This window comes from Pezoporus wallicus, unplaced genomic scaffold (genome assembly GCF_028554395.1).
Source record: "Pezoporus wallicus isolate ANWC-B61680 ecotype Strahan unplaced genomic scaffold, APGP_CSIRO_Pwel_v1 contig_14027, whole genome shotgun sequence".
In the NCBI taxonomy this organism is placed as follows: Eukaryota; Metazoa; Chordata; class Aves; order Psittaciformes; family Psittacidae; genus Pezoporus; species Pezoporus wallicus.
In genome coordinates this window covers 58609-74463 of record NW_026640337.1, presented here as the reverse complement: position 1 = coordinate 74463, position 15855 = coordinate 58609, and the positions used below count along the sequence as shown (strand labels likewise).

At 59.0% G+C, this 15855-nt stretch overlaps 2 protein-coding genes across 5 annotated transcripts in view; one reads left to right on the top strand and one right to left on the bottom strand.

Moving 5' to 3' along the window:
* Window position 1: 1 nt before the first annotated feature.
* Window positions 2–10545, bottom strand: TJP3 (tight junction protein 3). The gene is made up of 21 exons (XM_057418781.1): window positions 10219–10545; window positions 9938–10037; window positions 7462–7614; window positions 7262–7386; window positions 7069–7171; window positions 6226–6640; window positions 5830–5933; window positions 5273–5435; window positions 5093–5183; window positions 4864–4928; window positions 4644–4722; window positions 4389–4545; window positions 3598–3706; window positions 2947–3166; window positions 2498–2694; window positions 2267–2362; window positions 1542–1612; window positions 1128–1433; window positions 634–861; window positions 374–417; window positions 2–225 (listed from the first exon to the last, which is right to left on the bottom strand). Exons 1-21 carry the CDS (start codon window positions 10440–10442, stop codon window positions 126–128), a joined length of 3150 nt encoding a protein of 1049 aa, XP_057274764.1. The 5' UTR covers window positions 10443–10545; the 3' UTR covers window positions 2–125.
* A 420-nt stretch (window positions 10546–10965) lies between these two features.
* Window positions 10966–15855, top strand: part of PIP5K1C (phosphatidylinositol-4-phosphate 5-kinase type 1 gamma) — a 32733-nt gene continuing 27843 nt past the window's right edge. For all 4 annotated transcript variants that reach the window (XR_008973429.1, XR_008973427.1, XR_008973428.1 and 1 more), the window contains exon 1: window positions 10966–11256. Coding sequence is in view for 1 of the 4 variants with exons in the window: in XM_057418726.1 (XP_057274709.1) it covers window positions 11160–11256 (97 nt within the window). In the remaining 3 variants the exon portion in view is untranslated. The remainder of the gene's footprint in view (window positions 11257–15855) is intronic.

Below are 15855 nucleotides of genomic sequence, written 5' to 3'. Positions count from 1 at the left end.
ATCCTGGTTAAAACATCCCTTTTATTCCAGCAGTAGAGGCCAAAACAGGGAAGAAGGCACTTGGTACTGGGAACTGCAGGGCACTGTGTGGCGCTGCCTGCATGATACATGGGGGAGTGGCAGGGCTACACGTCTGTAGCTGGACCCCACTCATAGCCTTCATCCTCATCTGAGTAATCTCTGGCCTGTGTGAACCTCTTCCTCACAGCAGCATGCTCGTATTCCCTGTGGGATGAGAAGCTGTGGTGATGCCTCTGCCACTGGTGGGGACAGGGCAGGCACAGCTGGCACCTTGGGCTCTTCAGGCCCTTCCCCAGCCCTGAGGCTGCTGCTTGAACCTCCCCTCACAGGCTGGCATTGGTGTGCAGAGTACCTGATGCTGCTGTAGTGCTGCTGCTCCTGCTGCTCCTCTGTTATCTGTGAAAGACCGGAGTGATGTACAGGTCAGAGATAAGGGCAGGATTTGTGCCCTGGCCTGGGTCTGGGCTATGTTCCCCCATGGAAAACCAGAGCCGGGCATGGATGTGCAGCTGGAGCTTGCAGCAGCTCGATGTGACAAAGTGCCTGTGCCACGGGATAGGAATGAGCCCTGGTAGTCCCAGAAGCTCCCTGTAGCAGTGTGGGGGCACTCACCTGATCCCTCAGGCTATAGCCTGGGGAAGCCTGTGCTGGCTCAGAGGAGCGCGACAGCCCCTCCTGGCTGTGGGCATCCTCGGCCTCGCCGTCGGTGCAGGCATCAGCCTCCCCATCCGTGTCCTCATAGTCACTGTTGGCGCGACTGTCACAGGTCAGGTAGCCCGAGTGTGCTGCCCTTGATGATGAGTTCAGCAGGTCCAGACTGTCCTCCAGTGCCACATCCAGCTGCAGGGGGGGATGACAGAAACTTGGGACCCCATTGCAAGCAGGACACGGGCGTGTGCCCTGTCACTGCCTGCTGGAGCTCCAGCCTCACCATGGGGATCATAGAATCCCAGCCTGGTTTGGATTGAAGGGACATTAAAGTTCATCCAGCTCCAACCCCTGCCACGGGCAGGGACACCTTTCACTAGAGCAGCTTGCTTAAAGTCCTGTCCAACCCTGGCTTTGAACACTGCCAGGGACGGGGCAGCCCCAGCTTCTCCTTGTACCTGTTCTGCTGCTGTCCAAACAGGCTGATTCTGCTGCATCCTGACAATGTCCTTGATGGCCTCGTACCAGGCGCTGCTGCTGAGGCTGACGGTGGCAGTGAAGAGGTGGCTGCAGTGCTTCTTCATCTTGCTGGCCTGGGCATAGAGCCGCCGGGAGCTCTTCCTAGAGTCAGGAGCCAGCCACTGGCGCATGGCCTTGATGCCCTGACGGCTCTCAGGCTCACAGAACACCACCACTGGGTAGTACTGCACGTAGTTGAGACGCTCCACAGCTGAGGGTGTTATGTCCAACAAAGCATGCTTGCCCTGGGGCAGGACATGGCCATCAGCCCCACTGGGGACAGGGACAGTGACGAGGGCCATGCACTCCCTCTGGGCCAACCCAGCTCTGAGGACACGGGGAAGGTCTCTCACCTTTTCTGCAATCTGCTGCACTGAGTCCATCTTGATAACCTTGGCTGATGCCCCGTCACGGGGCAGGCTGGCTGCAGGACATGGCGATGTGGTGTGAGAGAGGCTGGGGGGGATGTGGCATCTCCAGCAGCCCCAGGATGTGTCACAGAATCACAGAAATATGGAATGGTTTGTGTTGAAAGACCCTAAAGCTCCTCCAGTCCCAGCCCCTGCCATGGGCAGGGACACCTTCCACTAGGGCAGCTTGCTCCAAGCCCCTGTGTCCAACCTGGCCTTGAACACTGCCAGGGATGGGGCAGCCACAGCTTCTCTCGGCACCCTGTGCCAGTGCCTCAGCACCCTCACAGGGAAGAGCTTCTGCCTAAGAGCTCATCTCAGTCTCCCCTCTGGCAGGTTCAAGCCATTCCCCTTGGCCTGTCCCTACAGGTCCTGGTCCAAAGCCCCTCTCCAGGTTTCCTGCAGCCCCTTTAGGCACTGGAGCTGCTCTAAGGTCTCCCCTTCAGGAGCCTTCTCTTCTCAGGCTGACCCAGCCCAGCTCTCTCAGCCTGGCTCCATGGGAGAGGGGCATGTCCGGCATCTACCTGGGATCATGATGCATCAGGAGAGGGTGAATGACTCCAGGAAAGTGTTGGGGTGTCATGGAGAAGGGCAATGAGGCAGGATTGGGACAGAGCAACAGGTCAAGAGCTCCCAAATGCAGATCCCCTGGCACAAGGGGCACTCACGGGCAATCTCAAACAGCTCAGGCAGCTCCGTGCTCAGCTTCTGCATGGCAATATCTGTGATGGGACCCAGGATCACCACTGGCCGCTTGAAGCTGGCTGTGGGGAGAAGACAGACCTGCTCATGGAGCTGGGGTGAAGGCAAAGCTCACGGCACCCCAGCATTCAGCCCTGCTCATGGGCCTGGGACTCCCCATGGGGCAGTCCCAAGGTGAGCTCATTCCTGGTGCCCACCTTCCTTCAAGACCACTCTCTCATAGGGCGGGTAGTGGCCCTGCTTCGTGAGGGCAGACAGGTCCTCCCGGCTCTTCCGCAGCAGCTTCTTGGCTCCCCGCAGGCCCCGCAGCTTCCAGAACTCGGCCCGCGCTCCAGAGAGGCTGGCACTGGACGTGGCTTTCAGCATGGACTCCAGACTGGCAATCTGCTCAGCCCTGCAAGAGGAAAGGGATCAGAACCAGGCTCCAAGGAGTGGGGCAGGAGAAGCCAGTGTCCTGCTCAGTGGCATGGTTGGATGAGACTGTGGTAGCCTCTTCCCTCCAGGACCTTGGACAGCCAGAGCATCACTGAGAAGGGATTTCACCAGCTCACACTTCCCACCAGCCCCTGCAAGCCACCCACATCCCAGCCTCACTGGGGAGCCATCCCCTGGCTCTGCTCATGTTGGCTCCTGGCTCCATCCCTACCTCCTCTGGTTGGGGATGATGCCCTTGTCCTGCTCCTGCAGGTCCCTGCCCATGCGCACTGCCAGCCAGCTCCCCAGCCGGCCCCGGTACAGTGTGTCCAGCACGTGGAACACATCCCCACGAACGAAGCTGAGCCCTGATGGAGTGTCCTTTTCAAAGTCAAAGTGTGTCCGGATGTAGAACGAGTCACCCACATTGGAAGAGATCACCTTCCTGTAAACTGGAGCCCAGGATGAAAGGGACCATCAGGGAAAAAGGTGGCTGAGGAGGAAGATGCTGGAGAAGAAAGTGCTGGAGAGGTTTGGGAAGGAGCTTGGCTGGAGCCTCTACCACACCCCTTGCTGCTAAGGAGCATGCTGGGGACACCTCTCAGGCATGCTGGGACAGGACCAGACCCCCCAGCACATCCTGGCCTCTCCAGGTTGAGCCATGGTGCCAGAAATCTCCCATGCTCCAGGATGATGAAGCACAAATGGGGCCAGGATGGCCTGGTCTGCTCTCATTAGCCCTCTGGGGGAGGAGAAGGAGGGGGGTGCAGGGAGGACAGACTACCCTGCAGGGGAAGAAAGGGCCATGGCAGCTCTGATGCTTGCTCAGAAGAGACAGAGGATGGGGAAGCAGAAGCCCAGGATAACTCCAGTCATCACTCACTGTCCTGCTTGTTCTGGGTCCATAGTGTGACGTCCTCACCCGGTGGCAGACTCATGAGATACTCTACAGCTTCCTCACGGGTCAGGTTCTGGAAACTGGTGCTGTTCACCTGCCATGGAAAAGCACTTAGACAGCACTGCCAGCAGGAAGTAGGGCATGGGTACCAGCAGGGATCCCAGGGACAGCAGTGAGCAGGCAGGTGGGAGAGGAAATTCATCCCTACCACCAAAGTGTCTGCTACAATCCCCAGTAACACTGGGGAGAGTCTCTGGGCAGCTGAGTTAGCACCTGGACCCCAGTGGGTGTTACAGAGTGCTGTAGACCGGACTGTGGACAAGGGCCTGTAGGGACAGGCCAAGGGGGATGGCTTTAACCTGCCCCAGGGGAGACTGAGATGAGCTCTTAGGCAGAAGCTCTTCCCTGTGAGGGTGCTGAGGCGCTGGCACAGGGTGCCCAGAGAAGCTGTGGCTGCCCCATCCCTGGCAGTGTCCAAGGCCAGGTTGGACACAGGGGCTTGGAGCAAGCTGCTCCAGTGGAAGGTGTCCCTGCCTGTGGCAGGGGCTGGAGCTGTAACAGCTCTAAGGTCCCTTCCAATCCAAACCAGTCTGGGATTCTATGACCCTCCTCTCAGACAGTGCCCGCAGAGACAGCCCAATGGCTGTGGGGCACCAGCACTGCCCTGAAATAATGCCCAGCAGGAGAAACCCAAACCCTGTGGAAGTATCAGAGCAGGGAGGGCTGGGACCAGCCCACATGCAGCAGCATTCGGAGCCATTCCCAGCCCTGGGTACCTGCAGGATCTGGTCCCCTTCCTGGACACCCTGGCTGGCAGCAGGGCTGCCATCCTGTACACCCGACACAAAGATGCCCACGTCGTTCCCCCCGGCCAACTGCAGCCCAACGCTCTTGGCCTTCACGAAGTGCACAGCCCTGCAGTCAGCAGTGTTCCTGTCCCAGGGAGCCATGGTCAGCCTGGCAGGGCCATGTCACCCACCCTGTGACCCCAGCCCTGCCCCAGAGCCACTCCCCATCTCCCACAGCCTTACCCATCCTTGCAGGCAGCACGGGAAGAGGGGCTGGTGTGGGGGCTCTGGCTAGCATCCCCCTCCACAGCTCCCAGCAGGTCTGCAGTGAAGGAGAAGGGGTGGGACAGGAGGTGAAGGGAGCTCAGAGCGTGGGACAAAGCACAGGGAGACCAGGCACAAGGGAGCCTGGAGGAGCCCATTGGAGCCTTTCTTTTCCCTGGCCTGGTCTGAGCTCACTCACCAGGGCCCGGAGCATTGGCAGCAGTTGTGTCGGCTGCAGGGTCCCTGTCCGATTGTCTCCTCTCCCTGGAAGCAGGATGTAGGCAGGTCAGTAGGTGCTGGGAGTCAGAGGCAGTGGCAGCAGAAACAGAGGAGCAAGTCGGGCACTGCCTGGCAGCCCCTCCAGCCAGGCAAAGAGCACAGGGAGGATGCCAGGGAAGAGGGGCTTGGGAGCACAGAATGGGGCTTACGGGGATGAATTCATAGTGGCAGCAGCTGGAGGCTGTGGGGAGGTCTCAGGGAGCGGAAGATGGGACAGTTCAGAGTTAATGTCAGAGATATCTGCAGCAACAGGAGGGAAGATGCATTAGTGACCATCCAGTCCCTGTGCTGGGTATGTGACCCATGGCCCCGTCACCGTGTCCCCTCACCATCCATATGGGAGCTGTCACTCTCACTATCTTCTATGTCAGGGATGTTGACCAGGAACTGCCGGTGGTCCCGGAGAATGAGCAGGGTCAGGGTCCCCTCCATCTGCTCGATGAGCTGCTGGGTGTCAGCCAGGGACATGTCCCCACTGGCCACTCCGTTGATCTGGAGGGGGCAGAGCAAGAGACCTCACTGGGGAAAGCTGCCCCAGGGAAGCCCCACTCAAATGGGATGCTCCAAGTGCTACCTTCCCAGTCCCAACTGGGTTTTTGGGATTATATCCCTCACATTTGCTCTGGAAGTCCCAGCAGCCACAGGTCTGCCTGGCCCATGCGTGCAAAGGAAGCGACTCCCTCCCTTTCCTCCTCTCCAAATACTTTGAGCATTGTTACACCTCATACACACTGAACATTTGAGCTCCTGGGGCCCAGGAGGCCATGTGCCATGGGACACAGGGGTGGATGCATCCCTGCAGTGATGTTACCCAGGGATGAGCCCCCCCAAAGAGGGGAAGATGAGACCCCCAGCATACACTGTGCACATCATGGCTCCCCCATACCTTCAGGATGAGGTCTCCCTCCTGCAAGGAGCTGCCCTTTGCCGCCAGCCCGTTCTCCACTATGTGCTTAATGAAGAGCTGACTTCCCAGCTTCAGGCCATACTCTGCACCGGAGAAAGCCCAGGACAGTGCAGAGCCCAGGCAGATGCAGGACCCCCTTGAGGTCCCACCCCATCACCATCCCCATAAGCCCACCCTGGCTCCTCTTGGGGCACCAGCAAGCCCCAGAGCTGAGCTCTGCAATCCCAGGCTGAGGCCAGATGGGTTTGGAGCACCCAGCACGGCACACACTGCCAGACCCTGGCACCAACCCTGCCATCACCTCCACCCAGTGGGATGCATGGCCACAAACTGAGTGACATGACCCAGAGACAAAGTGGGCAGGAGGGACCTCACCTTCATCCTGCTTCTGCTTCACCAGGAGTGACGTGATGGGTTTCATGGGCACGTCCTGGTGTGGCAGCCGCTTGAAGCCTGACACCAGGGCCAGTCCCTTGGTGGTCTCTTCATGGCCAAACCCGTTGGCAAAGTGGCGCTGGCTGTAGCCCCTCCGATCCGAGCCACTGCTTCGCCGCCGGGACATCGGCTTGTGGTGGCGATGTTCATCCTGGTGGTGGCCAGAGCTCCTCTCGCTGGATGAGTCCCCATCGTAGCCCTGGCTGTGGTCCAGGTCATCCTGGGAGCAGTGCAGGGCTGGACCTGCACTGGGTAACCCACAATCCTCGTCCGAGTCGCAGCGCCGGGGCACCCTGGAGGAGCCAGGGCTGCTCTTTCTCACAGGCAGGTGGATTTTCTTTGGTCTTTTCAGTGTCTGCAGGTGGAAAGGGAGAAGAAGAGGATGGTGGGTGCAGCCATCTCTGCCAGGATACAGGGGACAAGGGGAAATGGGTTTAAACTTAAACAGGGGAAGTTCAGGTGAGACATAAGGCAGAAAAGTTCTTTACTGTGAGGGTGCTAAGGTGCTGTCACAGGGTGCCCAGAGAAGCTGTGGCTGCCCCATCCCTGGCAGTGTTCAAGGCCAGGTTGGACACAGGGGCTTGGAACACATTGCTCTAGTGAAAAGTGTCCCTGCCTGTGCCAGAGGTTGGAGCTAGATGGGCTTAGGGTCCTTTCCAACCCAAACAATTCTATGGTTCTGTTTCTACAGCAATTCCAAGCCCCGAATGAGAGCCCTGGGGCATGCGGGACAGGTCCAGTGTGGTCCTCTGCACAATGCCAGCCTCACCAGGGCACACTCACAATGTTGGCAATCTTGCCACAGGTTTTAAGTGTCTGGACAGCAAAGGAGGACAAGACGTTCTCCATGGAAAGGCCGTTCACCATCACGATGTGATCCTTCCTCCTGGCAGGGAAACACAACCATGGGTCACTGCCCTCCCTGTCCCTGCTGGCAATGGGCACCCTCCACGTCCCCACATCCCCACACACTCACTGAAGCCTTCCCACCGCTGGTCCCTTGGGCACCACATCTGAAACAACCACCGCTGTGTCCCCAGTCACCCTGTCGGGACGGTCCCGACCTCCAGAGACAGCAAAGCCAAAGCCCCGTTGAGGGTCCTAATGGAGACAAGGCAGAGGGGGGTCAGGCATAGACAGCCCCCACCTCCCATGGCTACCCCAGGCTGTGGTCACCTTGCTCAGCGTCACCGTGTGCTGCTCCCAGATCACCATCTCCTCCATGGTGGCCACGCACCAGCGCAAGCAGAGGAGTGCAGCCGGGCAGCACAGCCAGCCCTGCCCAGGGGCCAGGAACCAGCGCCGGCTCCTCCTCAATCCCACTCGGAGCTGAAACAAAGAGCAGAAGCAAAGCTGAGTGTGAGGATGCCAGGGGCAGGCTCCCTGGACACCCGCCATGGCACCAGGACTTACAACCACGTTGCAGCCTGGCCAGGCCCATGTGGGAGCAGGTCCTGAAACCCAGAGCTCCCAAATCACCCCCCAGGGGGATCCATCTCTGTCCCCTTGGACATGTGGATGGCTTTTATGCAGGGCAGGTGGGTCATACAGAGTCATGGAATGGTTTGGGTTGGAAGGGACCTTAAAGCTCCTCCAGTTCCAACCCCTGCCACAGGCAGGGACACCTTCCACTAGAGCAGCTTGCTCCAAGCCCCGTCCAACTTGGCCTTGAACAATGCCAGGGATGGGGCAGCCACAGCTTCTCTGGGCACCCTGTGCCAGTGTTGACCCTCAGGAACCATCTCCATGACTGAGACCTTGTGGTCCTGCTCCTCTCCAGGGGGAGAGCCCAGGGCACTGCTCTGGACAGCCACGATGGCTCCCCCACCGCGCCTCAGCCACCCTCCGCCTCCACACTGGTGCCATGTGAAGCTGGAAAACTTCACAGCTCCCTTGGGGCAGCTCCGGTGGGACCAGGGGCCATCAGAGATGCTGCCACCCTGTGGGCAATGCCTTCGGAACGCTGAGCAGGGATCCCATGGGAAAACTGCAGAGGTTTTTTGGCTCTCCATGCCCAGCCCCTCACTGGAGCTGCACCACAGCACCAGGCTGCACCCCCAGAATGAGGCCCAGGTCCTAGCAGCCCCAGGAGGGACAATGTAATCATTCACCCGAGGCTCAGCAATGGTCCCAGTGGCGAGGCTGTGAGCAGAGGGCAAAGTCCAGGCCTCCCCTCTGCGTCATGAGCCACCGAAACCAGCCCCAGTGCCTGCCTGGCACCCGGTGGTGTGTGACACGTGGGGACACACGTGCCCAGAGCGTGGCTGGGGCTGAGCAGGACCCCAGTAAGACACAGGAGCCCCAGCATGGTGGTGGGGTGGTTTCCGGCTGGATCAGTGACCTGAACTGCCAGGTCCTGGATCAGGCATGTCACCAGTGCTGGCTGGCTGGTGTTTATGGGCTCTGGTGAGCCACAGGTCCCAGGGACGCGATCACAGGGCACCCAGAGCATCCCCCTCCCCGGGGTCACGTTCTCACCCACAGTGCCAGAGCCAAGCCCGTTTCCACCAACAGCCTCTCGCTGTCCCCACTGCTGCCCTGTCACCAGGACACCATGAACCAGCCACACATCCCACTGCCACCCCTGGCTCTCCACAGGCAGCAGCAGTTTGGGGCAGGGGGAACAGCATAGGGATGGCAGCAGGTCCAGACTCACCAACCAGCACAGCCCACAGGGCCACCAGGCCCTGGACTTGTCCCCGGTGTCTCTGTGGGGACCTGGAGTAGGACATGCCCCAAGCCAAAGGCCAAGGCTGGCACCGGAGGAGCCGGCTTGGCCGGTTTGTGACAGAAACCAGCCCGCACCCTAAATGTCCCCGCCGGGAGAGGCAGTATCAGGGCAGAGCTGACCACAGCCCAGCCCAACACACCCAGCACTGGGAGCCTCGCACATACCGTGGCCAGTGTCTCGCAGGGCTTTTGATCTTAAAATCACAGAATCCCAGCCTGGTTTGGGTTGGAAGGGACCTAAAAGCTCCTCCAGTTCCAACCCCTGCCACAGGCAGGGACACCTTCTGCTAGGACACCCCTGTGTTCAACCTGGCCTTGAACATGGCCAGGGATGAGGCAGCCACAGCTTTTCTGGGCACCCTGTGCCAGCTGACCCTTCCCCCTCACTGGGAAGACTTTCCTAATACCTCCCCTAAACCTCCTCTCTAGAAGTTCAAACACCAAATAAAGCTTGGGCTGTGCTGGGGCAGCTCGTCCCACTGCAAGCTCCCTGGTTCAGGGCTGTGCCCACCTCTGGCTGACAATGTGGGGACCCCCCTCTCAACATGGGTCCTCAACCTGGAACCCCAAAGCCTTCCCTGGATCAGCAGGGTCCCTGCTTTCAGCGAAACCCTCACCCCCTGGCAGGTCCCAGCTGCCCCCAGAAGCTGCTTTAACCCAACTCCAGCCATGTTGAGATGGGAGACCCTGCACAAGGGTCTCCGGGAGCTCTGACCCCACCGGAATCCATGCAGAGGATGGAGGCACCTCGGGGTGTGGAACTGTGGTAGCGGGGTCCCACGATCTCCCACCTCAGGGTATCCCCCTCTACTAGGCAGGACTCCAGGAAGGTCATTGGGTCCTGGAGCCATTCAGAGAGGGACCCGGAGCACAGCCGCTTCCCAGGGGACAACAGAGCGCAGGGACAGGGTCAGATACTCACCAAGCCTTGGGTCTGAGCAGGAAGGAGCCAAGCTCCGGGGCTGGTGGCAGTGGAGTCACTCCAGGGTGCTTTGCGTAACCCTTTGTGAGCCAGATGCTTCCTGCAAGCGGGAAGGAGGAGGATGAGGGTCGCGGGGAGGTGTCCCCCGCAGTGCTGGTGGCTCAACCACCTTCCCCGGACCCCCAGCACCTCCTCGGGAGCCCCGGGAGGGGAAGGGGCCGCTGCGGGGTGAGGAGGGGAAGGTGACTGTGCCGATGGGTGCTGTCCCCGCTGCCCCCCACCTGGGGACGCGCCCCGCGTCGCTCCTCTTCCTGCAGAGCCGCTTCCCTGCGGTGAAGGAGACGAGCTCCACGCCGCGGCTCTCGCTCCAGGCCGCCTCCGCCGCCAACCGGCGCCGGTACCGGATCCGCAATGAGAGGTGGCAGCCCCGCGGCGGGGTGTCGAGGGGGGACCAATCCCTCCGGAAGCCCCCGGCCACGAGCCGCCACCGCGGAACAGGAGCCATGGAGCCGCCACTGCTCACTCTGACTGGCCCCGGCCAGAGCCCCGCAGCACTGGCTGCGCGACACACGTCTGTCCCCCAGGGCCGGGGCACAGGGGTGTGAGGTGACCGGCCGGGAGAACCGGCGGGGCCGGCTCGGGCTACCCCGTACCCTCAGGGTTATCCGGTACCCCCGGGGCCGCCCCATAACTCCGGGGCCGCCCCATAACCCCGGGGCTATCTCGTACCCCGGGACCTCCAGGTGGAGCCACGGCCCCGGACACTGTGGCCAAGGACGAACCCTTCGGAGAGGGCCCCGGTCCTCCGGGGGTACCGCGAGGGTAGCGGTGTCCCGAGCCAGGCCGGCCCCACCCCCGCTGCCATGGCAACCGACAGGTCCCGCCCCCCCGCACATCTCTATGGTGCCTCCCTAGGCACAGACACCTTCCCTGCCCCGCGCCTCGCAGTCGGGCCCCGGAGCGGTCCCGCTCCCACAGCCCGCGGGTTATCGCGACAGACTCGGCCCCCGCGTCGCGATTAACCCCGGCGGAAAAGGCTCGCTCTACTTCCGGTACCTCTTCCGCCCTGCAGCTCTGGGGCGTGTCTGTCCGCGGCACCTCCCGCGCCCTATGGTGCTGGCTGTTCCCAGCCTCCTCAGCGGCGGCGGCCGGGGCCGGGAGGAGCGCGGCGGAGGCGGCGGGCGCGGGCCGGGGCCTGCCCCGGGCCTGCCGAGCGCCCGCCATGGAGCCCGATGTGTCCGAGGAGGAGGAGGGCTCGTCCGTGGAGGGCGCCGGTGCCCCCCCGGAGGCCGGCGCGGGGGCCCTGGACGCGGCAGGAGGTAACGCGCTGCGAGCACCGGGCGGCAGCACCGCCCCCGGCCGGTTCCCCCGCGAGCCGCCGTTCACCCGATCCCGGCGGACCCCCCCGCAGCACGGCTTCCCCTCGGGCTCGGAGTGGTTCAGCCCAGCTGCACCCCCCGCGGGGGACTAAGTGGTACCTCCCGGCAGTGCTCCGCGTTGTGCGTTGGATCCCATGGGGGGGCTCCGAGTGGTTCAGTCCAACCGCCCCCACCCGCAGTGTGCCACCCCTGGGGTACCGCGTGGTCCCGTCCAACTGCAGCAGCCCCCGTTCCCCCGGATCCTGAATGGTTTAGCCCCCCCCCCCCCCGGAAAGCCTCTGCTTGAGGGGGGGCTGCCTTGCATGGGGGGGCTGCTGGGGCCCCCAGAAAACTATCTTCGAGAGGCAGGGAGCAAGCCCCAGGCTGACGGCACCATTGACAGCATTAACAGAGGATTCTGGGTTGCCCTTGGCAGGGTTGGACATGTGGGGCTGTCCAAGCAGTCCTGCCTCTGCTGCCTGATAATTTATAGCTCATTAACGACCTCTTAATTGCTGGTTTTTGAGGTGTGTGTGGCTGCAAAGCCCTGCCCGGCTCTTGGGTTGATTTTATGGGTCTGACAGGATGCCCCCGATCACCCGCCTGAGCCCCAAGTTCATTCTGAGCCTCCTATGCGGTGGATGGGTTTTGGCTGTGTTAGGACAGCCCATCTTGTTCCCAGGCTTTAGATGAGGCTCATTAGCGCTAAACCCCCAGCAATGCCAGCGGGAGCTGTGATTGTGACATGGGTGTCACACGCTGTTGGGAGGGCTGGATGTGAGGGGTAATTTTGTGTGAGGGGCTGTGGTTGAGGCATGTGGAAAGCTGTCCCTAGCGCTTCTGCTGCAGTCCCTTGCTGTGAAAGGAAAGAGCTGTGCTCAGCTTGCCTTTGGACCTCTTTGTTGGGAGCATTCTCCCAGCACTGCTGTGGGCTTCCAGCCTGGGATGCTGAGGGCGCAGCTGAGAGAGGCTCTTGGCAATGAACAGTTATAATAGTCTTCATCCTTCTGACTTCTCTGCCACCTTACCGTGTGTTGGGGAGGGGACAGGGTTGTTGCTCACGCCAAGACCATTGGGTTTGAGGAGGAGTGTTTGTTTTCCTTCTCTCTGCAAGTAACTCCGAACGTACAAGCCAGCAGCTGGCTTACCTGACGCTAATAGTAAAAAACACATGAATCGGAGCCAGACATCTCACTGCTGCTTTGATTCCCTGAGTCAAGTTGCTTACTCCTCACTTGGGCCACATCCAACCTGTGTCACTCAGCCTCGGTTTGCAAGCGGAGCTCCTGGGAGGGCTGAGGACAACGTGACAGCAGCTAGTGGGTATTGTGTGGAGGGGTTGGGCCTGGCTCTCAATAGCTCTGCTGCTCTTGGGTCAGGACTATGCCTGGTGGAGCTCATCATTCCTGACCCGGCCCTACACGTCCTTCGTGCCGCTCCCCACGGTGATCGTGCCATGGATGAAGGATGGAGGGTCACCAGCACAGCCAGAATCTGATCCCTGGCTTTGTGCTGCTGAGCAAGGGCGGCTGGTGCTGGGCTTTGGCTAAGTGAATCTGATGGGGGTAAGCCAGAGCATGGGTCAGGTCAGTGAAGACCTGCCCCAAGCACTCAGTAGGTATCAAGGGGAACTGGTTAGTAAAACTGGATGGAGGGGGCAGAAAGACGTGGGAAGTTGACATGAGGCATGGAGAGGCTTCTGAAGGGAGCTTTTGAAAGTCTTTGAGGGAGAAAACCTCCTTTCGTGCCAGCAGCAGGGCTCATGCAGGAGCACACAGCCCCAGTTTGTCCCTTTCCGAGAACCCAGATCTGAGGTTCGTAAGTTTTCTCACCACCATGCTGGAAAAGGGTGTTTCAAAATGTAATGGGTATAAATAGCTTCTGTGCTCCTCCCTGGATCCCCACCCTCATCCCTTGGGAAGGGACTGCAAGGGCCATTCACCCATTCTGGTGTGAATAGCAGAGCTGTTGGCACAAGTAGAGGTGGGTGTGGAGGCTCTGTGTGCCTGCAGGGTGACAGGAGCACCGAGATCCTTCAGGAATGGTTGGGTGAGGAGAGGGCACATCATCATCATCCCTCTACCCAGGAGACAGAGCACCTGGAAACCTCCTTTTCTCCAAAGGCACTCAAGTTATTGGAGAGCTGTTGGTGCACATGGGTGGCAAAGCTGGTCTCCACCACTGCTTGCAAAGGTGGAAATCCTCAGCCTAATGGGGAAGGAAAATTGGTGTCTGATTTACTTCCAATTCTTGCATCTCCTGTTCCATGTGTTGCAGCCTTCCCATCATTTATGGCTTGGAGTCTGGGCAGAAGCCTCCAGCATGGTATTCAGGGTTGAATTCTCTGCTTTAGGAAGCTGAAATGACAAGTTGTCTCACTACACCCAGAGCTGGAGGTAGCAGAGTGGAGCTCTCCATGTTGCTGGATGCTGACAGCACCTATAAGTCCATCTGCACTGGGGAGATCACCCAGCTCTTCCCTCTTTGCCATGATCACTTCGAGGTGACTTTTGAAGGGCTGCTGGCAGCATTGTTTTGTCTCAGTGAGCAGATTAGAGATAAGAGAAGAATTCCACCTCATTCCACCCAAGCAGCTCAATCCATAGCAAGGTGATGGAGAGGGAAATGGGAGAGAACTTATCAGCCTGAGGAAAAATCAAATGTAAACATCATCCCCAGCATGATGCTGGTTCACAGCTTTGCTGGCTGTCACATGCCTCCTGCCCATGAAATGGTGGTAGCAAAGATGATTTCAGAGGGAGTCAGCTCAGCAAAAACAGACACAAAAACACCTTGTGCCTTGAACTTGTAAAGACCCTGCGGTTCCTTCACAGTCAATAAGTCACAGCTCAGCTGCAGGGAAGGAGGAAGGCAGCGAAAATAGAATTCAGGCTGCTCGGGCAAATTAATTGTCCTTTAAGATCTGAATCTGCAAATGGGAAAGCAAATGGGATTATGGGGCCTAGGGGCTGTGAAAGGCGGCATTTGGATGGCAGAGAGATCCAGGCAGTGTCCTGAAGGATACTGAGCCCATCTGTATCCGTGTCAGGCCAGGCTGGAGATCGAATCCCTGAGAACCCAGGATGAAGAATGATTAATCTCATTTTCATTAAGTAGCGTTTGGCATTGACCTGTATATAACAGTCCGTTCCAGCAGCCCTGGATCTGCTGCTGGCAAAGCTGCCACTGCGTCCCACTTGGGAAGCTCGCTGGGCCTCTCCTGAAGGGCTCCTCAGGGAATGACCTGAGTGGATTTAGTATGAGCAGTGCATCATTTGGGAACGATTATTGAAGTGATTCACTGACATGACCATTATGGGCTCTTGCCAGATGCACAATCTTACTAAATCTGATTTTCCTCTGTAAGGTGGCTGCAGCCTGGAAAGCAGCAGCAGGAATTCCAGTGCTTGCTTCCTTCATGAGCACATCTCCCAGTTGCAGCCAGTCAAGTCCAGCAGTGGGTGTGCGAGCCCCTGACAAAGCCCTTCCCATTGCCTGCTGTTCACATCTTTGTCACCTTTAATTACTCTTGTCCATCTCTCCGGATGTTGGAAGGGGAAACGCTCTGGAGCTCCCAGCACAAGGAAGGTTTGGCTGTGTTTAGGTGGCAGTGACCTTCGCCAGGCTCCAGCGTGGACACTTCTGCACACTCCAGTGTGGGGACAGAGCTGCTGGAAAACAGGAACCAAAGCTGGTCCTGCCCTCCTGGGTGATCTGATCCCATGAATGCATCCTCCTTGCTCTCCCCAGAGCCTGTGGTGCTGGGGAAGCTGGCAGGAGCAGCATGTGGCATGCTCTGTAGACTCTGCAAAGTTCAAAAGGGGTCTTTTAAAGCCTTGGCACCTCCTTTCCTCAAAGACAGTTGTGCAGAGAGAGCATGTAGGGCTCCAAGCAGCCCTACAGCAGCCAATGACAATAAGGTAGCATTGGGGTTTTTCCTTCTATAGGTAACTCTTAGAAAGACTCAGTTCCTGAAAGCAGCCTGGTGCTTGTGTGAGTTTGCCAGTGTTGTCAGAAGCTGAGTTAACCTCAGGACTTCCTGGGAAAGATTTTCTGTAATTAAAGAGCTAAAAGTGATGGAGCAGCTCCTGTGTCGCTCCGTCTCTCCTCACCCCTGCGTTGAAGCAGAAAACACTGTCAACCCCTAATTAAGCATCACCATCTCGCATCGTGTGTTCTTGTGGCTTCCCCAGCTTCCGTGTGGGTTTTTGCACTGGCTTGTGGTGAATAACCCGCCTGAGTCGGAGCACGTGCCACAGCAGAAGGAGATGGGGAGGCTTCAACGTGTTCACTGTGAGCTGGTCACTGCCAACCACAACGTGTTCCGTTGGCTCACAGCACTGGGGAGAGGCTCTGTCTTTCACCAGGAGTTAGCCCATTTGCTTCTCTTCCCTCTTGCTTTGGATACAGCAAAAGCACTTCCCTAATTCTCCTTAAAAAATACAAATGTGGACAACTGGAGTCAGGGTGTGATAAGGGTCTCTTAATTATTTAACACAGAAACAGGCTCGAATAGTTGATACTTGAAGAATAGCAGTGTGGAGATTGCATATCCTGTGC

What these genes read in the sequence shown, in the direction of transcription:
- TJP3 (XM_057418781.1), bottom strand. Translation starts at nt 10,442, where the DNA reads ATGGCTCCTGTTCCGCGGTGGCGGCTCGTGGCCGGGGGCTTCCGGAGG. An exon ending in GTGGCAAGATTGCCAACATT is followed by an intron (nt 6,641 to 7,068) that starts GTGAGTGTGCCC and finishes TTCCACCTGCAG; the next exon opens with ACACTGAAAAGACCAAAGAA. An exon ending in CGTGCTGCCTGCAAGGATGG is followed by an intron (nt 4,546 to 4,643) that starts GTAAGGCTGTGG and finishes TCCCTGGGACAG; the next exon opens with GAACACTGCTGACTGCAGGG.